This window comes from Rhipicephalus sanguineus, chromosome 9 (genome assembly GCF_013339695.2).
Source record: "Rhipicephalus sanguineus isolate Rsan-2018 chromosome 9, BIME_Rsan_1.4, whole genome shotgun sequence".
Taxonomy (NCBI): Eukaryota; Metazoa; Arthropoda; class Arachnida; order Ixodida; family Ixodidae; genus Rhipicephalus; species Rhipicephalus sanguineus.
In genome coordinates this window covers 149,566,711-149,592,095 of record NC_051184.2, presented here as the reverse complement: position 1 = coordinate 149,592,095, position 25,385 = coordinate 149,566,711, and the positions used below count along the sequence as shown (strand labels likewise).

At 48.1% G+C, this 25,385-nt stretch overlaps 1 protein-coding gene across 1 annotated transcript in view; it reads left to right on the top strand.

Annotated features, from left to right (window-relative positions):
• The window catches only part of LOC119404005 (arrestin domain-containing protein 3), a 518,482-nt gene that overhangs the window by 215,858 nt on the left and 277,239 nt on the right, over positions 1–25,385 (top strand). The window contains exon 3 of the mRNA XM_037670636.2: positions 11,490–11,612. Coding sequence (XP_037526564.2) covers positions 11,490–11,612 — 123 coding nt within the window. The remainder of the gene's footprint in view (positions 1–11,489; positions 11,613–25,385) is intronic.

The window sequence follows — 25,385 nt, the reverse complement described above, 5'->3', positions numbered from 1 at the left end:
GGAAAAATTCACTCATCAGCTTGCACGCGGGACGCTCTCGCAACTTCCTTTCTTCTATACTCGAGGGACGGGCGTGGTTACTTTGATGTGCGATTAGTTTTCTGTGAATTTGCGGATACTGTAAACCACGGGCTTCTGTCATTTTTGAAGGTAAGTTCATTTTTACTGCATTTGCGCTCAGTATTTCAGAACTATGGCAAATCAAAAAGCGTGTTCCGTTGCATCACGGGCTGCATGTGCGACATGTTTCAGCAGTACGTTACTGCGGAATTTATTCAGCATACATGGTAAAGCTCTCTAAACGTAAATGCACGTCGTGGTTTCTGTTCATGCTCGAACGAACATCGGCGAAAACCATATTTATATTTGTTAACCTAATTTCAGTAAAATGACTGTCTTTTCTTGGCCGCTTGATGAGTTTCAAGATACACATCAGCTTAAGCTATGTGTGCCGCGTAAGAAGCAGTTTTAGAATAGGGTACGCAAAGATAGCGTTCGTTGAGCGCATACGCTATTTCCGCCACTTAACGTGAGTACGCAAGAGGATGGCGTACGACGCATGCGGAGTAGCCACTTTTGCAATGGCGATGAACGAACGCAGAGCTTCGCGCACCCAATTTTAAAACTGCATTGTTGGAAGTTACGGCATGTGTCATCTGTTTTATTGTGTCACTGAAGTTTGTGGATGAGAGAATCTTTGCAGCGACAGCGTACTGGTTCATGGTTCCTTCCACAGTACTAGCTACATGTAACGAGAGGCTGGGCACGCTTTTCTGTTAGTTGCGAATTTCTGAGGGCATGAGAGTCAAAGACGCGTTTCACGGGGAGGAGTTTGGCATTTTTTCTCAGTGCTGCCTTGACTATCTCGATGCGCTTTCGGACTTGTGATTTGTTTCCCCTACTCTGTTAACCTCCTCCTTTCTCGGTAAAGCCTGCAGCTATTAGCAGAACCAAGAGGTTCTCTTGCGCGTCTCTTGTGCCTGGTTAAATATAGCAGGCTCGCTCTCTGTCGCCGTACGGTGTTATCGAGTTTTCATCTTTTCACACCGTCCTATAGGTATAATAACAAATACTGAAATGATCTTTTCTCCTATTTATTGCAGATGGTATTTGCCCTAGATGTTTAGAAACAAAGGCTACACCAACTAAATTATTGCTTTCTTCTTTTTGATGGCTGACTGACAGGTTTTAGTATGAAAAAAGATGGACGTCAAGAGATTGACATTTTTCTCTTTCCCGTGGAAACTTTCAAAAAAAAAAAGGTCACAGTTTGTAAAGCAGTTAACTTTTTTGAGCGTCTGTGTTTGTCGGCATCTTCAAGAAACCGAACTAGGGCTATTGTGCTAAAATATCTTTGACGTGAAACGCTGCCCCATGCTGCTAATGGCACAACTTTCGTGTGTATGCTATTTGTAGTGTTCTTTGCAGACTTCCGGATGTACCTAGTGATTTCCATCAAGTACCTGTCATAAAGCCATGTGTTGAGACTGACTTGCCACACATTGTGATATTTTGACACTGAGCAATGTGATGTACTAAGTGCAATACCCTGATCTGCCTCTGACAATCCTGAGTTTACAGCTGTGTGCTTTCTGAGTAAAAAATGGGGAAGAGTCCCAATTTCTTTAGCTGATGCGTCTTATCATTATATTAATTTGTTCTTTTAGCCTGACATTTTCTAATACTGGGCATCATAAAAAAGATGTTTTTTTATCAGGCTGGCATTTTCATATTCCTAATTTTTATTTATTCATTTTAGTAAGTGGCTCATTCATTGTAATTTTTGTGGTCGTTTGGATTAGTTTTCTGTTCATACATTTTGTTTTCGCGCTACAATTGGTTTAGTTGTACTTTTTGTTATATGTCGCTGTAATTTACAGTGTTCATATTTTCTGCTAGCCATGGCACATTTAAGCTTAACCGTGTGCTCTCTAGGGATGTCAGACCATGAATTCTGGGATAAGTTTTGTACGCTGCATTTCGAAGCCTGAAACCGTTACTTCTTTAGTGGGCGCCGTTTGAAACACGGATGCTGCATCCACAAATATTTTAAGTGCGAATGCACTTTATAAGCGACCCTGTGTCCGCCGTCCCATAGCAACGGCGCGAGCAGAGGAGAGGAGCGTCTGTAGCAACGGCGCAGCGACGTCACGCCCCACGTGACTGCGCGCGCTCCGCCCTCCGCTCCGTGGCTGCGCGCGCCCCGCGCATTGCCTGTGGTGATGCAGGCCGGCGGCGAGACGCCGAACGAAAGCGTGCGAAGCGAGCCGAGCACCCCGAAGCCGATCTGGCGCGGGGACGCGCGATGCGCGAGCGAGCACGGGCCCTCGAATTCGATTGGCCGGACGCGCGCTTCAAGCGAGACTTCCTGGACCGCAGCTTCGGATATAGCTGCGTGGTGTGCGATCGACTGTGGTTCGACAACAACCTGAGCCCCATCTCGGGCGTGCGCAACGCCGCCAACAAGTTGAACGCGTTGCGGGTTCTTTGGAACGAGTTCGGAAGACAGATCATCATCATCAGTGAAAGTGCTTTGCACTTAAAAACGGCCAGACCTCCGTGGGTCGGCTGGCGCGTGCTCTCTCGCTGCCGTCTCCTTCGCTCGGCTCTGCAGTTTAGTCGTGCGCGCCGCCTCATAGCATCAGCCCGTGCTTCGCACTTCCTCATACTCCCCTTCGGGGAAATGCGGGTTTTTTTTTAGCTAACGTCTAAAATGGCACCTTTTGTTCCCAACGTCTAGTCTTACTTCTGTAATGATGCCAGAGTTTTTTGCCAACATTTTTTCAGTGAGAAATGTTCCAAGAGAAGCATGTTGTAAGAACGTCTTTAAAAGTTTCGTTTTGTGAGCAATACACTTCAGCAACAGTGATTTTGCTAGCAATTTACGTTCTTCCTTCATTACGCATTCTTGGTTGGGTGGGCCAAATATTATTTTGCAGTTTTGTTTTGGTATTAGTGATTTCAACACATTGGAGTTGATTTCCTCTAACTGTGGTCTTAAGTAACGCTCTGAACGATTGTTTTGAAACGAAGGGAGACACACACCAGGTGCTTGATTCATGCCTCGCTTTGAATGCTGTGTTGGAGCAAGATGGCGAGTTGGGCCCGTTGGTTTACGTTCATGTTTGGAAAATTAGGTTGAAGCACACTGGAAAAAAAACGTGGACAGTAGAAGTGGACAGGAGTAAGCGCTGCCCTGTCCATTAATACTGTCCACGTCTTTTTGTTGTGTTGCTGTGGCTCGGTGTAGGGTCTTCTAACTCATTCCCCTATCGGATTGGTAGGGCAGATTCATCAATGTGCGATAACTGCAACTGTGTAGAGACTTTCGATCATCATTTGTGCCGCTGTATGCTATTTTAAACACATCGCCGGACTCTCCAGTGTGCCAGTGTGCCTTCAGGAGACTTGACGGTCGGCCTTTTCCCGAAGGAAAGGTCTTGGGACTCTGTCTTCATAGCACATCAGCCAAGAAAACTATACGAGCCCTCCTGCAGCACTTCAAGGCAACAAAATTGAGTGACCACCTGTGATACGCTCCTCTGTGTGTGTGTTGTGAAATGTGTCTCTTTCTCTCTATTTTTACTCTCATTCTCCTCCCATGAGTAGCGTAGCAAACTGGACGCTAGTTAACCTCCCTGCCTATCCTCTGTTCCTTCTCTCTCTCTCTCTCTCCTTCCTACAAGAAAAAAGTTCAGCGGAAGATGAAGCGTTGAGGAAACGTTTCATCATGAATGCTTGTCTTCGTCAGGGCCCTGACGGCAGGGGCGTAGCCAAGGGGGGGGGGGTTCAAACCTCTCCCGAAAATTTTCAGTTTTGCTCGCGTTTATATACACGCACACATACAAACGCACGCACGAACATACATAAAGTATGGTTAAACACCCCCCCCCCCCCGAAAAAAATTTCTGGCTACGCCCCTGCCTGACGGAAACTAGTCCCCTTGTCGAGTCGTTGGCTTCAGCGACATTCCCTTTTCGACAATTTCTCTTCACTTCATCCTTGCGTTTGATTAAGTAAAGCTAATGAGACGACGCTTACAGAATGGCTGTGCCAGATCCTAAATTTTGTCATATTGCACTGTTAGTTGTTTGACAACAATTCTGCGAATGATGAATCGTGCAACAAAAAGTGTTCTTGAAGGTTGGATACTATATAGCTGCACTTTAATCACCGCGATATTTTGCGTTCTTTTGCCGCTTCTGAATAATGTTATATAGTCGCATGCTATATCTCATTTCGTGGTTTTTACGTTTCTATGCTGTACATGAGTCGTTGCCGTTTTACATAATAAATGATGACATGACCACTTTTGTCTGTGAATCGACTGAGCTCTCACTCTGTAATAGTAATTACCGAATAAAGTAACTGTAATTACTATAACAGAGAGGGCTTCCTAAAAACGTGCCCTATTATAATTGCATGCGCAAAAACAAAACAGCTAAAAGAAAAGCGATCCTGCATGACGTCTTAAAAACGTTTAGAAAACGTCTTTTCAAAGACGATGCAATGGGATATTTTTATTGTAAAAATGGGATTTTTTGCGACGTTTTTAAAACGTTTTCTAGATCGTCTTAAAAACGTTTAGAAAACGTCTTTTCGAAGACGATGCAATGGGATATTTTTATCTGTTTTAAAAATGGGATTTTTTTGCGACGTTTTTAAAACGTTTTTAAAACGTTTTCTAGATCGTCTTAAAAACGTTTTTTAGATCGTCTTAAAAACGTTTTCTAGATGGTCTTAAAAACGGATTCTAGCCGGACATTAGACGAGATATAAAACGTTTTCTAGACCTTTAGCTTCTTTTCCGTGACGTTTTGTAAACGTTTTTTTCGTCTCGGATAAACGTTTATAAAACGTCAATTATCCGTTTTGTGCTACCTGGGAAGGGTCTCTGCTCGGTCATTTAATGTTCTTGGTTTATATAAATGATATCTATTTTCTGTTCAATCGCCTGTGAAGATTCGACTCTTTGCGTACGATTGTGTTGTTTATGCTGATGTAATTGAACACTCTGATCAAGTTAGACTCAGTGATGCGTTGCACTCAATTAGTGCATGGTGTGAAACATGGGGTTTGAAGCTTAATACTTCGAAGACGGCAAGTATTACATTTACTAACAAAAAACCCCCTTATAATTTGCTTATGCTATTCATAATGCTTATATTAAAAAAACCCAGCAAGTGAAATATTTGTGTTACACTCACAAACAATTTAAGTTGGGAACCCCATATAGAAGACGTCTGCAGCAACGCGCTGAAAAAGCTGGTATTTTCGAAACCTAAATTGCGCCATACCTGATCGACCGTAAAATTAACAGCGTACAAAGCTCTCGTCAGACAAAAATCAGAATATGCGGATCTGATGCCCGCATCAGAAATACTTAACCAAAAAATAGAAAGACTGCAATATTTAGCATTGAGGTTCATATACACCACATATTCGCGTTTTTCAAGCGTGTCCCTCCTGAAGAAACCATCACATCGCAGAACTGTATCTCGCACCAAATTTTTATATCAGCTGTACCACGGTGACTACAAAATACCGCGAGAAAGTTACTTAACTGAGCCCGCCATTCGGTCTTGTCGTAGAAACCACAATAAAACAATTAAGCAACCGTTTAATAATATTAACACCCATCAATATTCTCTTTTTCCCCATGCAATTTCACTATGGAATAAATTACCAGAGGAAGTAGTTAACGCTAACACTTCAGAATCATTCGTTGAGCTTATAGTAAGCTTTCCTTTGACCTGTAGAATTATTTTACTACTGTGTGCAGTGAAGGTAGTTACTTCTTGCGTACGCTTTTTCATCTGATGCATAGTCTTATGTGTTGCATAGCCTTATTTACTTATACATTTCCCTGATGTGTTGAATTCTTGTACGTACATGTTTTTTCTTGCTGTTGTGTTCCGAATTGCGAAGCACATTTTAGGGGCGTAGCTCCTCTTAGTCTAACCTTGTCACGCGTCCGTTGTCCGGCGTACCTCCCGGCAGCCGGCAGTAAACGGCAGTATCTGTCCGGTGGTGGTGGTGTGCGGCGTGACCACCCTTACTGCGCATGCGGATACCCTCTCCACACACCTCCTCTCCACTCCCCCTCACCATTCCTCATGTCCTCTGCCCCTCTCCCCTTTCCCTCTCCACTCACCCTCTCACCTTCCCCTCTCCCATACCCCTCTCCACTCTTCCTCTGAAACGCGGGCTAGACATGCCGAAATTCTCTCCTGCGCAACGCCGCGATGAGCTCGAGCGCATGCGCGTCCCCTCCCCTTCTCTCTCCTCTCCTACGCTGCCCCCCCTCTCGCCCGCCTGTCGACCGCGTTCCCCGCTCGCCCTGTGAGAATTAACGGCCAGGCTAGATGGAAGATACGACGCGCGTAGCGTCCCTCTTCGCGTTCCACGACGCGAGGTCGGTAGCATGCCCAACGAACGCCAACGGAACGCGATCGTGGAGGTGCTCCGGCTTCGCATCGCCTCATGGTCCCCCCCCCCCCGCCGCCCCTATCTGGCCTCGCGGAGCTGCGGCGCCGACGCAGGCAGCGTCGCGAGGCAGCGTCGCGGCAGCGTCTTAATTGAAAAAACCGACCGCTCGCGCTGCACAACCGTTCACTGACCACCCCGTATATATGGCACTGGATTTTGACCTCCAAGGTAGTGCGTGTGTGCGATTGCTCCTGTGCGTGATTAAACAATGAAAATTCACAGCGTACATGTACAATTAAAGTCAGCTGCAAGTCGTCATAACTCTCATCGAACCTTTAGTATAAACGCGCCCGATCTCACGTCGGTGATGATGTACTGGGCAGAATTCACGGAAGATTCACGGTTTACCGATGAACCTCCGCAGCTTCGCCCACTCATCATAATTCACTCCGTGGATATGCTGTGATTTTTTTTGCTTATTGATTGTAAACATGTATTCGGCAATGTACGTTGGCCACAGTTGTAATTATATAGTGAAGTGGATCCTCCGTGAGTAACGGTAACAACGGAAGTGTTGATTTCGACAGTTTCGGCCAGAACCTAGCCTTCATCAGTCCTGATGAAGGCCAGCCTCTGGCCGAAACTGTCGAAATAAGCACTTCCGTTGTTACTGTTACTCACGGAGGATCTACTTCACTGTTTTCAACGCTACGGACACTACAATATATATATATATATATATATATATATATATATATATATATATATATTCACTCTGACGAAGGCAGGCCCTCCTGCCGAAACGTTAGTAAAACTTGTGTTTCGCACGTTTGTCGACCTGTTTTTCTACCGCATTTTCCACCGGATCCATTGAATTTCACCCCACCATATATATATATATATATATATATATATATATATATATATATATATATATATATATATATATATATATATTGTAGCGAAGACTTGAAGATGGGTTGCGCTCTCTAGCGCCTCCTAGTGGATTGTCCTCTTTGGCTCCTCCCACTCGCGCTCTGAGTCCGTGTTTTGCCTTGACTGTCGCCATGACGCATCGTCGCCGAGGGCCGTCAAATAAACACCTCAACAGCACGCAGATGTCGTGGTCTGGCAGGTGAAGTCCCCAGCGGGCGAGACGGCCGAGGGATCCTTTTAATGACGACAGCCAGCATAGTGCATGATGGTCGGTGACATCAAATGGGCGACCATACAATATTATATATATATATATATATATATATATATATATATATATATATATATATATAACCCGCACCTCCACCAAATTGTGAAGACGTTTATTAGCGGGCACTCGGCGACGATGCATGACAGCGACAGTCGAGGCGGGGCTGACTCTCAGCACGAGGGACGTGCTCTCAGAGCAGAAAACGACCTATTAGAAGCTTAGAATGACAGAGAGCTGAGCTAGTTGGTAAGTATGTATTCATTCTAAATAGGCGGGCCGTACAAACACAGACACAAGAAGTCCGGACACCACAGGTTAGTCGGCGTCAAGTCAGGTTAGTGGGCGTTTGTGGTGTCCTGACTTCAGTTTTGTGTCCGTGTTTGCACGCCCTGTCTTTTTAGAATGGACCCACTAGAACGCGCTCGAGACGACGACCCATTACTGAGTTCGAACACTTCGCTACAATATGTAAATGTATCGTCTCTTGTGCCCGTGCTTCCATGCCTTACGCTTTTCTTAAAGGTGAACATTTGACAGCGTTCTGTCTGGTTGGGAAGAAAATATCATTGAAAAAGTTACACCAACCAACGAATTATAAAAGTAAAAACGCTACGTGAATACCGCACGCAACATCGCAGTGTTCAAGACGCACCTAGACTTCTTCTCTACGTGCCGCGACCGGAACCTGGTGCCCCGGAGCCTTCGCATCAAACCTCTCGTCCACACCAGCGAGGGCCACAGAGTGTTGGCCCAAGCCGAACGCCGATTGGTGATCGCCCGTGTCCACGAATGCAGAGCAACAGTAAGAAGGATGGATCTGGACTTGTTCTTCCTTCGTCGACAACTGGAGCACCGCCTAGGTGGACTCTTTGCTGCTGTGGACTCTTTCGCGAGCTCGGTCGCCTCAAGCGCAGCGGAGGAACAGCGCATCTCCCAGAGTAAGAAGCTCTCAGCTCTGATGCGGCCGAAGCGTTCACCGAGCTCCAAAGCCTCGGAGTTTGTTTGCAACCTCTCGTCCAGGAAGTTGTCGCCACCTGAGGTTAGCGTCCTTGCTAAAGGCCACAGCTTCAATATGTCGGATGGTCGACCTCCCTTGGCGAGGATCGCGGCAGCCGTGGAGGACGGGATCCGTCATCTTGAATCCAGCGTCCGGGAATCAGTGAGGCTGAAAGCGATTGGCATCCTGGCACATGGCCTAATGAAGAAACAGCCGTCCAATCTGTCCCCGGAGGAAAACCGAGCCCTGCGAGAGCTGCGCGAGGACCCCACAATTGTAATCTTGCCTGCGGACAAAGGGAACGCTACTGTCGTCCTTGACCGGCGAGACTACGACCGCAAGGTCCAAGACCACCTTGTTAGTGGCACTTACGGCAAACTTAAGAAGGACCCTACAGCGCAGGTACAGAGAGACCTCAACAAGCTCCTAGGAGACGTATTCGTGAAACACCCTGATGCCAGAGCTCTGCACCTTCGCCTGATGTGCAGAAACGGTAGTGCTCCCGGATTCTACGGGCTTCCCAAGACCCACAAGCCCGGTGTTCCCTTGAGGCCGATTGTGGATTTCACATCTTCGCCACTTCGAGCCCTGTCGAGCTTCTTACACAGGATTCTGGCCCCTCTCGTGGGAAACACGCCGACGCACGTGAGAAACAGCAGCCATTTTGTTGAGATTCTCTCCCCGATACCGATTTGCGAAGATGAGTGCCTCGTGTCATTCGACGTAGTCTCCCTCTTCACAAGCATACCTGTCCAATTAGCAGTGACCACAGTGCGTGAAGTGCTGGAGTGTGACGAAAACCTCGAGGCAAGAACAGGCCTGAGCGTCGACGAGCTGAGCCGCCTTTTGAACTTTTGTCTCAGCAGCACGTACTTCTCCGTCAACGGAGAATACTACAAACAGCTAACTGGTACTGCAATGGGGGCATCTGTGTCTGTAACGGCAGCAAACCTCGTGATGGAGGCAGTGGAGGGAAGAGCACTGCAGACGGCCGGCATCACCCCAAAAATATTTTTGCGGTATGTCGACGACTGTTTCTGTATCCTAAAAACTTCTGCCGTAGACGCCTTCACAGCCCATCTGAACTCTATTGAGCCGGCCATCCAGTTCACCGTGGAACGGGAAAAAAACAACTGCTTGCCATTCCTCGATGTCCTCGTGGAAAGGGTGGGTGGTTTGCTGCAATTCTCGGTATACCGAAAGCCAACCCACACCGGTCGCTACCTCGACGCTGGCTCCAACCACCCTTTCCACCATAAATCAGCGGTGGTATCGTCACTACTCACACGTGCACGGAGGGTTTGTTCGTCGGATGATAAGCGGACGGATGAAGAACGGGAGATCAGATGCGACCTTCTAAAGAACGGCTACTCCAAAGCTTTCATTGAGAGGGTTGCACGCCGCCACGCCCGCCCCCTCAGACCCCTTCAAGAGGATGACTCGTCGCTTCCCAGGCCTGTCCGCGTCTGCATTCCCTACGTTAAGGGTACCAGCGAAGCGCTCACACGCGTTTTGTCGGAGCAGGGCATAAAAGTTGCGCACAAGCCAACTTCCACACTCGGCCGCTTCTTCCCGCGCCCAAAAGACAGACAGCCCAAGGAAAAAGCGCAAGGAGTGATTTATTCTATTCCTTGTGCAGATTGTGGCGCTTCATACGTGGGGGAAACGAAGAACTTCCCAGAAAGGCTGCGACAACACAGAAACGACGTCCGCAATTTCGACAGACAAAGGAGTGCGCTAGCTGAGCATAGCGAGGTGAACGACCACCGCATCGCCTTTGACAACTCCCGCATCGTCGACTTCGAGGCAAATTATCTCAAACGACTTTTTGTGGAGTCCTGGCACATTCAGGCAACACCCGGCAACGTGAACCGGTCTGCAGGTGCGCTGCCGAGTGTGTATTTCAATGGACTACGGCACGTCATTCAAACCAAGCGTGACCCCCCGACCTAAAGAGAGGAAGGCTCTTCCCTTCCTTTTTAAACTCTGTTGCTCTCTGGCCCCCCACAGTCACCCCTGAGGAAGGATCCGAGTTGGATCCGAAACGTCGGGTTTTTTAAAGTAAAAGAAGTTTTTACTTTTATAATTCGTTGGTTGGTGTAACTTTTTCAATGATATTACGCTTTTCTGTAGCACGTCTAATTTTATGCATTGCCCCCACTTGATTGCCCACTAGAGTTAGAAGGGCGCGTCAAGAAAGGAGAGTCGCAGCGAAACCATTGTAAATGAAGCATTTGCAAGCATGAAAAAACAGACAGGAGAAAAGTGTCGAAACGAGTAAAATACGTCTGTAGTTTGCAGGTACAAAAAATAGAAAGTCCAGATGGTCAGTGCGCGTATCTGAATTTGTCAAATGGTCTGCCAATACTAGCTCAACTTTCAGTAAGGAGTTCATTATATTTATGAGTTGCATGATTAGATGGTTGGTTATCAGTATAAGCAGTACCATGTTAAAGATGCACGCATGTTAAATCTATTAATACATGTCCGTGTGTGTAACTTTCGCTCACAACCTCTTTGCGATTCCAGCAAACAGGACATGCATTGAAAACATTGCTGGCTGCATAGGAAAAGCGAGGGAAAGGATGTGCCCTTTTAGGCACCACCACCTACAACGCTCGTAATAATGACGGTGGGTTCCACCTGTACATTGTGAAACGAGTCGCACATGCTCATGCTGACACCTTATTAACACCTGTTGCGCACCGAAGGGACGGGAACACAAAGAAACGACGTGGACGTTTGTGACGTTTTTGTGTTCCTGTCCCTTCAGTGCGTTATAGGTGTTAAGATGGATTACCAACATGCCCAAGCTCACGTTCTTTCATGTTGACACGATCGTCATTTTGTCCGCAGCTATTCGAGTAATGCTCAGGGGCAAGGCCCATGCCGAGTGGAAGGTTGTGGTCAGCGGGGACCGGCGGACAGTGAAGGATGACCAGGTTTTTATCGACGACCGAGCCGTGATATGGGGTAAAGGTGAGTCCGGAATTTCCCTTAATAGGCCGACGTAAGTAATTGCTGCATTAAATAAAGATCAAATGTCACGTCAACGCGCCGGCTAGTTAGTGTGGTGGCCATGTTGATGGACCATTGCGATGCCCATGGCGTTGTTGTGACCGTGGCGCATATCCAAAATCGCTGGTATGTTGTGACTGGCCACCTTGGTGCTGTCAAGAGGTTGCGACGTGCGCGTATAGTCGCAGTGGCTGTTCGTAGATTGTCATGTACTGCTGAATTCATTTCGCTGATCGTGACCATTGCGCAAATGCCGTCGTTCATTCGTTCAAATATTAAACTCGGATATACTTGCGTCTGTGTGCTTCCAAAACGCGCGCAAGTGGACTCAAAAACAAGCCTCTGGCGCTCGCTGTCAGTCGGCAAAAACGACAAAACACCAAAGATGAGGAAACGACGAAAACAAGCGCTCGTTTGTGTCTCTTTCTCATGTTTCCTGTTTTGCCCTGTTCCGCAGTGAGCCATTACCAACTGGCCCAGCGTAGCACACCTCCGACTAATCAAGACCGGGCCAACGACGCTAAGCGCGAACGCATTGCCCGTCGGCGAGTTGGTGACGACACAGCCTCGAAGGAGTTCAACTGGAGTTAGTCGGGAATCCGTTTGGGTGTGGCTTCGCTGGACAACCTTCCACCATCTCCGGCATGCGTTACCAACTGCAGCTTGAATGTGCGGCGGCGATAATCAGGCTCTGTGCGGTCGGACGGCCTCGAGCAAGCGGCGGTGTGTGGGACGTCTGGCGGCTTGTCGCTTAATAAGGGAGTTGTGGTCTTGTTCGCCAGCACCCACGGCTACGCGTACCCGGCCGTACAGTAAAGAAAAAATTACATGATCTCCCACTAAAGGGAAGAATGTGGGGATGCGAAGCAGCGCATGGGTCGTCTTAAAGCTCCGTTCATCACGGAACTTTAAGCGTATGCGTTAACACCTTGCCCGGTGTTATCGCATACTAGCAAGTGGAGCACACCATGAATTCACTGTAGTTGCTGTTGCAGTTACTCGTCCCGAACTCTTGTTGTAGCACGCCACGTGGGTTCATCGCGCGTCTGCAGAATCTCGTTACCCGACGCCATCACATGATTGCCGAGAGAGTGTAACAGGGAGAGGCCACAGCGCCTTACCCAGCCCCTTACAACAGGCCCGAACGCGCTAGCGCTTGCCAGCACACATGGTTTTGCCTGAGTTACGCCAAGCTAGGACAGCATATGCCAGCCCGGGTCCCGAAAGTGCTCCGCACGTATCATTATCAAGGCGGTCGAAGAACAAGAGGAAGAAGACTTCTCTTTGGCGCGAGCGCGCGCTCAATATGTTACAGATGGCTATGCTACGTGGTAGAAAGCGGACGGTGGCCAAGGGACGGACACAGCCCCGAGCAAAAGCTTCTTCGATATCTAAAATAAGTCTCGAGCGAAGGCTGGTGTCGCCACGGGTTTCCTTCATGCGCATAAGTCGCTTTTTTTACGTATGCTATCTGTGACAGTTGAATGATGTTGCTAGGCTATATCGCATACGAAAGAAAACATATGCCTTCACTGGTATTCCATTTTCCCATAGTGGTCTGAATATCTTATAGTGTAGGCCATATGTCGGCAAGCGCGCTCATCAGTCGGCTCAACCAGACTCAGATCGAGACGCGAGTCTAAGTGAATCCTCGTGAGTAATATATTCGTGAATTTGAGCCCGAGTGAGTCCGGTTGAGAAAACTTGTAATCAGTCCAAGTCCGAGTGACACCTAAGCACCAAATATCTTTCTTGAGTGAGTCTGACTGAGCCCCACATTTTTTAGCGGCCTATGGTCCTATCTACCCAACTTCGGCATTACTTTCATCCTTATGTCGGCTCGTATTTTTACTCACGTCTACTGAGATATACTTCAGCACACTAGCGTTCGTACGCCAGCTTCAATATTTTTTCTTCAGAGGCATGTGTTACGGAGGAAGAGTGGAAGTGCATTACCCCCCCCCCTTGCACTCTTCCCCATCCCCCACGCCACGCAAACACTTCCGCAGGAAGTTCTTGATAAAAAAAGTTTCGCAGAACCTACATAGCGTGGGAATCGATGCTACGCGAAACATGTGTGGGATGGTGACTGTGGCGTAATTTTTCACATTGAGCGAAACGTTACGGAATGACGCTATGGAAACATGAAAGCGGTATACGTACACTCGTATGTTGAAGAGTCGCATATCTATTATATAACCAGTTGTTTACAGTCGCGTAACGATGGCGACAGCAACATGGGTGTTACCGACACCAGACGCGGTAAGCTGATATGTAGTGCTTATATTCTTCAATACTCGATAGCGCTAATCCTAACAGGACAAAGAAGGAACACACATGCACAAGACAGGCGCTACTCGCACCTAACCTTCATTCAGGAAAGTTTCCCAAATACGTTACACAGCCGAGTGGCAAGCGCAGGCGCACTGCACGTACGTTACAGTCAGAGTTAGAGTTGTTATGCTTATACTTGTCCGTTATGACGGAGAACGCACGCACGTTTCACGAACCCATGTGGATGTGTTGAAGGGGTTCTTGACGGTTCTTGAACAAGGTCATCAACATCGCGATCAGTCAGCACCAGCAGCTGGATCGGACCTAATCGGATCCGTTCGTGATCGCGGCTATGAGGAGTCTAAGTGTAGTGAAGTGCGAGGTACAGTACTGTTGGTGGAAATCCTGGATGCCTTTTACGATGAAATTATCTATGATGCCTCCTGTCCTGGACATGGCCGCGAGGTCTATTGATGCCCTGTCCACATCCAAGCTGTCTTTCATGCAGTTATAAGGACCAGGCGTTGCTGGGCCTTTATAAATTAATGTTGAAGTCACCGGTAATGATAAGAGGCCTGGTACTCTCGACAGATTTATTGTAGGAAGCACTGGCCCTGGTTTTTGCGTAATCCACGTGGTCCGATAGTAGTTGAGCGTCTTCCAGAGGTGTTCTGTTTTCAGCTTTCTCACTTTCTTTGCGTCCGCCGCGGTGGTATATCGGTTAAGGTGCTCGGCTGCTGACCCGAAGGCCGCGGTTTCGATCCCGGCCGCGGCAGTCACATTTCGATGGAGGCAATATGGTAGATGCCCGTGTGCTGTGCCATCTCTGTACACGTTAAAGAATACCCGATGGTCAAAAGTTCCGGAATCCTTCGCTACGGCGTCTCTAATATCATATCGTGGCTTTTGGGATATAAACCCCGAGCAATTATTATTATTATTATCACTTTCCTTGCGTGTCAATGTGTGTGTTCGCAGCTACTGTGTTGGTTGACACTTTGTATCACCCGCATAACATTAACTCTGGTTTACCGGTATGTGCCACACGTGACTGAGAGAAAGGGTTTCATGTCATGACCAGTGAATCGTGTTCGTCACGCACTGATCCCCTGCTGTGCCAATTTTGGTATCTTACAAGTTATGGAGACGACCAGGAGAGCGCCCAGGCGTAGGCGGATAGATAGATAGATAGATAGATAGATAGATAGATAGATAGATAGATAGATAGATAGATAGATAGATAGATAGATAGATAGATAGATAGATAGATAGATAGATAGATAGATAGATAGATAGATAGATAGATAGATAGATAGATAGATAGATAGATAGATAGATAGATAGATAGAAACGGTCAAAGTGCCTCTGGTTCTCTAAGAAATGCTTCGCATTTAATATCTTGTGTGAGTCCATCTCTCTCAGTAAAAATGACCTTACCGAATTGCAACCAATAACATCTTTTATTTGAAGGTGCGAGATCAATAGGTGCCAAGTACAGCACCAATTATTTGAGATACTACTATTGCGATATCAGTTATATGGATCCGTCTTGGGCACACCTAGGGTGCCTCGATGCCAGCGCCTCCGCTTCCAGGGTGGAGACACCTTTTGACCCAATCCGCGCCACCGTTTCTTCGCGGGGAGCCATATTAGTTCTAAAGTGTCAGGCGGAGTGCAGGGGCTAGCGCGCGGACGGCGCTGCAAACGCGTTTGTGTTTTAAGTTATTAGATAAGTTCTTTCACCGCTATGACGCGCTGTTGTGACCCATTGTGTACTTCTTCACATGCGAAAGGTCAGCGGATGTTTCGCTTCTCTCGTAACCGCGAACGAAGAAAAAAATTGACGGCGCAAGTGAAACGCGACCGCTTGCACCCGACAGACAGCAGTGCAATGATATCCGAGATTAGTTGTTGATTTGTCGCATTGTAGGACCGTGCATTTTGATCGCTGGCCGTGAACATCCTGTTGGACAAATTCATGCACGAATTAAATACTTCTCTCGCTATTTCTTCTCTAGCGAGTTCGGGCTATAGGAGACAGCACCGTCGCCGCGTTCGGCGGCACGTATACAAATGTACGCAGCGACGCTTCGCCGTATGCGGTTTGAGTCGACTGTTGGCGAGTAAAGCGCGTTGACTGCAGCTTAATGGTGATGTATGTGCCCGCCATTGCCACATCAATGCACGCAACCGTCCTAACGTACCTATTAATTGTGAGAGAAGTGCAATCTGCCAATCAACGGAGTACTGGCCTTCAGTCACATACGTGTTTTGCCCTGTGCTCGATGTTTTTTCTTACTTTATTTGCACGTGTTTGTGTTTTGCCTCTACCACAATATAAACTGTGTTGCGCGATTGAGCCACTGAAGTCTTTACTTCTCGCTCTAGCGGCTACAAAGAAAAAGAGACTGTATTTCCGCGTAATTAAATAAAGAAAAGCTTTGTGCACTCTGCTTTTCTGTTTGCATGAATACGCGTATTGCTGTACAAATGCGTGCCTTCAGGTCTTTTTTACCGCTTACCATCCTCTGCAGACGATAGTTCATGCTTTGCGGTATCACAAGGATTTCCAAATCGCCATCACATCACGAGATGGTTTCACTAAAATTCTGCATTCACACATCGACATTTAGTACTTTTTTTGTTTAGGACGATGCCGAATGAACTATGTGACGTGCTTGAACGTGAAAGCGGTACCCATATTGAAATGATTTTGATGAATGGACGATACGATGGTTAGACCTAGCGCCATACCGACACGGGCGTGTACTCACTTATTAGAGTGCACACAACTCTCGTAAGGCGAAATGCTTATGTATATCGTGTAGGCATACGTACAAGCATTTGATAATGTGCTAGCAAAACGGAATAAGCGGTAATCTGAGGACGCGCATGACGTACGCACATATGCGAACACGGTGTGGCTAGCAGACGATGCAAGGAGCCATTCACAGCGAGGTTTCGTCTGCTCGCCGCTAGGTGTCGACTCTGCTCGATCCCTCCGCCAATAGCTGCACAGCATAATCATTGTGAGAAGCTGCCATTACAGAGCTTCTCGTTAGGCCATGCGCAGTCAACAGCCCATAATGCCTGTCCCAAATGAAACCGATTTAAGCTGGAAAAGCCTAGTTATGACAAGTTAATCATAGCTCAGGCTAATTAAGATTAGCCAAGCCAATCAATACTAATCGATACCAATTAATACCGATCGATACTAATCGATACCAATAAGCCTGCTGGATTAAGCCTAGTTAAGCCAGTATATCCCGGTCCAGTTAAACTTGGACAAGCCACAGTCCGATGTTGCAGACGAATTAAACAACTTTTTTGCACAGGTTTTACATCAGAAGAGCCAATACCATCAAATCTCAACTTCTTCAGAATAAACACGTCAATGAATGACCTCATGATTACTCGTGAGGGTGTAGAAGCTGCCATAGATCGCATTCCTGTAAATTCGGCACCTGGACCAGATAACATCTGCGCAAAAATGCTGAAACTAACAAGAGCAGTCATATCACGTATTTTGGTTGCCATTTTCCAACAGTCGGTCGATACGGGATGCGTTCCTGACGCCTGGAGAACTGCGAGCGTGGTTCCCACTTTTTAAATCCGGTGACCCATCCTTAGTCTTTAATTATAGGCCCATTTTCCTAACGAGCATATGTTGTAAATTATTAGAGCACATCATATCATCCACCGTCATGACATTTCTAACAAAACACAACTTCTTTTCCAGTAACCATCATGGTTTCCTTCGTGGTCGTTCTTTTGAAACACAACTATTTGAATTGGTGACTGACCTTCACGAAGCCATTCATGGTGGATTAAAAATTGATGCTATATTCATTGATTTTGCGAAAGCATTTGACAAGGTTCCGCACATCTCCTTAATAATGAAATGAACGAATCTTAATAAAAACAGCAAAACCGTAAAATGGATAAATAATTTTCTAACCAACCGTAGCCAATCAGTCTGTGTGAATGGGCACACATCTTCACTTTCGCTTGTAACGTCTGGTGTTCCCCAGGGATCGGTCCTGGGAGCAATTTTGTTTCTCATTTACATCAACGAGGCGGTGATGCGGGCTAGTTGGTTTGAATCACTAGTAATCATAATTGTAGCGCAAAAAATTGGCCGCGTATCTGCGTGCTTCGCTGCAAATGTCGTGTAAAGACGATAGAAGAGACGCTGTGTGAGATATGGACGCCATCTGCCAATACGTCGGGAAACATGAGTGCTGTGTTGCGTGCTGGTAGTCCCGGCGCAGCAGCAGGCGAAGACCTTTGCAGAGAAACGTCCGCACTCAACGAGTACTCTCCACACACTCTTTTATTTACATGTCGCCTGGGTAAAACAGGAACGCCAGAGCGGCGCCCAGAACCGGCAGCCTGAAGGCCGCCCACAACGCTGCTTTTTCATTTTTTAAATATTTTTTTTCACCTTCTTGGCCTTCTCAAAACTAAAGTTTTTCAACACCAACCCATGGCATTCGTACAGTGCAATACAGAACCGAAACCGAAACACAACAATGAGCTCGTGCGAAGGGCGAGGAGGAAGGCAAATTTCAGCGCAGTCGCATTTGCAGCTTTGTTGAAACAGCGCTCACTAGACGACGACGAAGTAAAAGAAGGCACAGGACAGGCAGCGCCTGTCCTGTGCCTTCTTTTACTTCGTCGTCGTCTAGTGAGCGCTGTTTCAGCAAAGATGAACGCATACACACTCGCTCAAGCTTCCATTCTTATGCATTTTCAGCGCAGCTTAAGAAACTAGGGTCCTTAAAATTACGTATGTATGCATTTTCTATTAAAGGAACACGCCACCTAATACTTACCTAATGATGTTACGCCTCAGATATGCGTAATATTTACTTTTTGATCGATAACGTTCACTAGTATGAACAGCCATACCAGTTCAAGATGGGTGGGCGGTAAGCAAGTGGTTCAACTTTGCCCGGGTGGCTGAATCGAGGGACGTGCCGACAAACAGAAAGACAGACAGAAAGACAGACCAAAATTTAGGCGTTTAGGTTCCCCAAGAAAGACTATCGTCTTTAAAAACCAGACGTAGACACAAGTCAGGAACACATACACAGGACGGGCGCTAGACATCGCCCGTCCTGTGTATGAGTTCCTTACTTGTGTCGACGTCTGGTTCTTTTTGCGCTACAATTATGATTACTAGTACATCAACGACATTGGACATACCTTATCATCTAGAATCAGGTTTTTTGCAGACGACTGCATCATCTACAGACGAATTGATAACGTCCAAGATAATAAGTCATTACAGTCGGATGTCGATAAACTCGCATGTTGGTGTCACCAGTGGCTATTGCAAATTAACGCTTCTAAAACTAAGGCCATGACCTTCACAAGAGCACCTAAATCAGTACTAAGCCATTACAAAATTCAAGGTGTCCCCATTGAAAAAGTATCCACATTTATATATCTCAGAGTAAATTTTTCTTCTGATTTAACTTAGAACGAGCACATTAATATCATAACTAGTAAGACATCCAAAACACTTGGCTTCATTAGACGAAACCTATACTTGGCGAACTCTTCCACCAAATTGTTAGCATACACCACACTTGTCTGTTCAAAGACAGAATATGCACCCATCATCTGGAACCCACATCAATCATATCTGATCGATCAACTAGAATCGATACAAAACAAAGCGGCAAGATTTATCACCAAGAAATATTCGCGCAACTATAGCATTACAGATATCAAACACTCACTTTCATTGCCCTCTCTTCACAAACGCAGACTACTAGCCCTGTTATCACATTTTCATATATTTTATCATAGTAAATCCCAGTTCCGTGAAGCTCACATTAAAACACCTCATCATATTTCCCAGCGTTTCGATCACACACTCAAAGTACAGCCTTTCTTTGCACGCACTAGTACGTGTAAATATTAACCATTACTTCTAGCCATACATCACTGGAACGCACTACCGAGGGACATAGCTTCGATCGCTGATCATGACGCTTTTGTTAATAACTTGAAGATTTTCTTGAATGTATGACTAGCCTATACATGTGGGTATGTGCATGTATGTATATATACAAGTGCTTTCTTTCACTTTTCATTGTACAAATCGATTTTTTCAGCTCAATTTTCATTGTATATTTATTTTTCAGTGTTTAGTTGGAGTGTTCTTTTTATCTCCCGCTCTCTTCAGCATCCTTGATTTTGTAACTTTGTCTTAACATGTTACCAATCTTCTTGCACCCGGCCTTGCTAATAGTAGTATGTTTTATATTGTTTACTATTTTCAGTGTGCATTACCAATGGTCTTATCTGCAACTTTGTCCATATAACTGTCTCAAAAACCCCTATGTAATGCCCGAATGGGCCTTTAGGTTATATGAATAAAACACTTGTCGATGTCAATCAATGTTGACTGATACCAGTTAAGCCAGATTATGCCGGATTAGTGGGGATTATGGCGAATTACGCAAATCGCAGAACCGAATAAGTTGTGTTCAATTGAATTACGCTAATGCCGACCAAGATCAGATGGTCTAGCCATGAGGTAGATTACACCTGACTGGATTCAGTTAATTCGGATTAAGCCGGATTAACCTAATCCGGATGTATCTAATTCGGAACAAGTCAGTGTTGAGTACGTTGCGAATGCCTAGCCAGTTGGATGACTCAGTATGGTCACATTAGCAAATCCTGATTAGCCCGGATTAAGCTAATCTTGAACATGTAAATTTTGAGTAAGTTGAGATGCCTAGCCAGTTGGATGGATCAGTATGGCTGCATTAGGCGAAGCCCGACAAAGCTAATCCGAATTAAGGAAACCCCGAAGTAAGTTGGGAGGACCTACGTAAGTTGGGAGGACTGCCTTAATTTTCCGGAGCAAGGAGTGGGCTTTTGTTCCTGCCCTGCACCCATACTTAGCGATATAGTTTTAGCTTCACTGGACAAACGAATTTCCACGCGCGTAAAAAGCACTAACGTATTCAAAGTGTTTAGATTTGTAGACGATTACTTGGTATTATTTGACCTCAGCACTTCGCGGTTGCCGGGCTCCGTCCGTAGACCCACTTGTATGGTGTCATCTGCGTCGTTTCTTGTACGGCCGTGTTGTACGCGAAGGTCACGTACGGAAGGATGGCGTCTCACGTCTTCTGTTCGACGTCGACGTACATATTCAGCATGTCGGCGATGGTCTTATTTAGACGCTCGATCAGGCCGTTGGTCTGCGGGTGGTACGCGGTGGTCCGGCGGTGGCTTGTTGGGCTGTACCTGAGCATTGCCTGAGTTAGGTCAGCAGTAAACGCTGTACCTCTGTCGGTGATGAGGACCTCTGGGGCGCCATGACGCAGGACGATGTTCTTGACGAAGAACATCGCTACCTCGGCGGCACTGCCTCTGGGCAGGGCCCTTGTCTCGGCGTAGCGAGTGAGGTAGTCAGTAGCTACGACGATCCATTTGTTTCCGGCATTGGACGTCGGGAACGGCCCCAGTAAGTCCATCCCGATTTGCTGAAACGGCCGTCGAGGTGGCTCGATAGGCTGCAGAAGTCCGACTGGCCTTGTCGGCGGTGTCTTGCGTGGCTGACAGTCCCGGCAAGTCTTTATGTACCGAGTGACGTCGGCGGCAAGGCGGGGCCAGTAGTACTTTTCCTGTATTCTTGCGAGCGTGCGAGAAACATCCAGGTGTCCAGACGTCGGGTCGTCGTGCAGAGCCTTCACGACCTCTGGTCGCATTGTCGAGGGCACCACGAGAAGGGAATCGGCTCGAAGCGGCGAGAAGTTCTTAAGGAGAACACCTTTGCGCAAGAAAAACGCCGTCAGTCCCCGCGTGAATACCTTCGGAACAACGGTGGTCGTGCCCTTGAGGTATTCCACAAGACCCCTGAGTTCTGAGTCTGCTCGCTGTCGTTCAGCGAAGTCGTCGGCACTTATGGTTCCCAAGAAGCAGTCATCCTCCTGGTCGTCCTGCGGCGTTGGGTCGACGGGGGCGCGAGACAGGCAGTAAGCGTCGGAGTGTTTTCTTCCGGATTTGTAAACGACGGTTATGTCAAATTCTTGAAGTCGTAGGCTCCACCGTGCGAGGCGAATTGAAGAGTCCTTCAGGTTAGCTAGCCAAGAAAAGGCGTGTTGGTCGCTCACAACTTTGAAGGGCCGGCCGTAGAGGTAGGGGCGAAACTTCAATGTAGCCCAGATGATGGCCAGGCACTCCTTTTCTGTTGTGGAATAGTTGATTTGTGCCTTTGATAGCGACCGGCTAGCATAACTGATGACCCTTTCTAATCCGTCGGTCTTCTGCACAAGGAGGGCGCCGAGTCCTACGCTGCTTGCGTCGGTGTTAATTTCCGTATCGGTGTATTCGTCGAAATGCGCAAGTATCGGAAGCATCTGAAGGCTTCGTTTCAATTCTTGAAATGCTTGAAGCTGCGGCGTTTCCCACTTAAATTCGACGTTGGCCTTCGTGAGTTGCGTCAGTGGCTCCGCGCTCCGTGAAAATGCCTTGACGAAACGTCTGTGAAAACGGCGTACGGCCTTCTTGTCGGTGGGCGTCAGGAAGACAGCGATGGCAGCTGTTTTCCGCGGGTCCGGGAGAACACCATCCTTACTGATCACGTGACCCAAGAACAAGAGCACCTCGTACGCGAAGCGGCACTTTTCAGGCTTCAAGGTGAGTCCGGAGGTCTTGATTGCTTGAAGTACAGCTTCAAGGCGCCGAAGGTGTTCGTCGAAGTTTGAGAAAAACACAACGATGTCGTCCAAGTACACGAGGCACGTCTGCCACTTCAAGGCGGCCAGTACTGTATCCATAACCCGTTGAAAAGTCGCAGGTGCCGAGCAAAGACCAAAAGGCACGACCTTGAACTCAAACAGGCCGTCTGGTGTTATAAAGGCAGTCTTTTCTCAGTCTTTCTCGTCCACTTCTATTTCCCAGTAACCGGTCTTGAGGTTCATCGACGAAAAGTACTTTGCGTTGTGTAATCGATGCAGGGTGTCGTCTATTCGGGGAAGAGGATACACGTCCTTCTTTGTGGCTCTGTTCAGGTGACGACAATCGACGCAAAAACATAGAGTCCCACGCTTCTTCTTCACTTGCACCATCGGGGATGCCCACGGGGTCTTCGACGGCTGGATGATGTCGTCGCGTAGCATTTAGTCGACCTGTTTCTTCACGGCCTCGCGTTCTCGCGTCGAAACTCTGCACGGGCTCTGACGGAAAGGTCTGGCACTTTCCTCTGTTATGATGGGATGTTTTGCCACGGGGGTCTGCCGAATTCTTGACGACGACAAAAAGCAATTCTTGTATTCCAAGAGCAGGGTTTTGAGCTCTTCTTGTTTGTGCTTCGGAAGGCTGGCTTGACGTCGAAAGCTGGTTCCGGAGCTTGATTCGTCGGAGTAGGCTCGGGAGAATCGGTGAGGCCGAAAGCATTGCTGGCTTCTACGATTTCTTCGATGTAGGCGACCATTCTGCCTTTGCTCACGTGCCTGTACTCGTTGCTGGAATTCGTGAGGAATACTGTTGCTTTCCCTGCCCTCAGCCCTGCTACTCCTCTTGCGACACAAATCTTGCGGTTAATCAATTGGTGCTGGTCGCCTTCAACGGCGCCTTCCAGGTCTGCTCATTTCTGAGTGCCGACGAAAATGATGACGCTGGAGCGAGGGGAAATGTGACCTGGTCTTCCAGCACATTCAAGGCGTGCTTTCTTGGCGTAGTGTGCGGTCGGTAGTGCCTTTTCCGTGGACAGTGTTATCGACTTGGACCTTAGGTCGATGATTGCACCATGAAGGCCTAAGAAGTCCACACCAAGGATGGCATCTCTCGAGCAACGCTGCAGGACTACGAAGTTCGCGGGATAAATCAGGTTGTTAATGGTGAGTCTCGCTGTGCAGATTCCCTCCGCCGTTACGAGGTGACCTCCAGCTGTCCGTATTTCGGGGCCTTCCCAGGCTGTCCTAACTTTCTTCAGCTTCGTGGCGAACGGTCCACTGATGACAGAATGATGATGACGACGAGGGCTGTGGTGCTGTGGCCGTCGATAAGAACGTCCAGGTCGCTAGTTCGTCGTCTTGAGTTGCAGTTAGGTCGTGGCTTCGTGTCACGGCTACTTCGGTTTGTTCCGCTGCTTCCACGTTGCGTCGTCAGGTCTACTTCGGTCCGCGAGGTTTTGTCGTCAGGGCTCTGTCTGGTTCGCGTGGTGTCCTGACGCCTTCGTCGTGGCGGCGTCGTCGGCGGCGGAGGGTCTTCGGTATTTCGTCGTACAGCAACCGCACCTCCATCGGTTGCTGCCCTTTGTATTCCGGATGCGGGCTAGGTGACCGGCCCCGGGTTGGGCCAGTGTATGGTCGGCGTTGGGGAGAGGCGTAGCGGCCTGGCGATGGTGATCGCGAAGGTCCTCGGGGGGTTCCCTGCGCTCCTGCCAGATAGTCGGCGATGTCTCGTGGTCGTTCACACTTCTGTGGACGCCGCGCAGTCCCATCTGTCGATACTGGCAGCGGCGGTACGTGCGGATGGCTTCTCCACAGTGGTAGCGGAGTGGACGATGGTCGGGGGCGCGCCAAACGTCGGTCTTCCTCGGCGTGTATCGCTGGCCGGCTGGCGGGTGGTATGACGTCGGTGGTGGCGGCGGAACTGCTGGAGCGGCGCGGCGTCTTGACGTGGGCGAAGAGGGGGGGCGTTGCGTCAAGCTGCAGCAGCATAGCTCTTTGCTTGCAGCTGCGGCGGTGCCGGCTAAGGCCGCCCAGTGACTGTTGGATTTCCTCGCGTACAACGTTCGCAATCGACGTCACTTCGGGCGGTGGAAAAGGTGCTAGCTTTTGCAACTCCTCTCGCACGATGGATCGGATCGTTTCGCGCAAGTCGTCGGAGCCGAGGGCATGAACAGCCGCGCTGTCTTGGAATGCGCGGCGATTGTACTGCCGAGTGCGCATATCGAGCGTCTTCTCGATTGTTGTCGCCTCCTAGAGGAATTCTTGAACGGTCTTGGGTGGGTTCCGCATCAGCCCAGCGGAGAGCTCCTGCTTGACTCCTTGCATGAGAAGGTGAACTTTTTTCTTTTCGGGCATGGTAGGGTCTGCGTGGCGGAACAGCCTGGTCATCTCTTCCGTGAAGAGCGCCACGTTTTCATTCGGCATCAGCACGCGGGTCTCGAGCAGAGCCTCAGCCCTCTCTTTGCGGACGACACTCGTGAATGTGATGAGGAACCTGTCGCGGAAAATGTCCCACGTTGTCATGCTTCGCTCTTAATTTTCGAACCAGGTCCGAGCGGCGTCTTCCAAAGCGAAATAGACATGCCGTAGCTTGTCTTCGCTGGTCCAGGCATTGAAAACGGCGACTCGGTCGTAGGCTTCGAGCCAGCTTTCCGGGTCTTCGAACGATGATCCGCGGAAGGTTGGCGGCTCCTTGGCCGTCTGGAGAAGGATCGGTGCGGGTGGCACAGCGGCTGTCATTGTCGCTGTGGTCGAG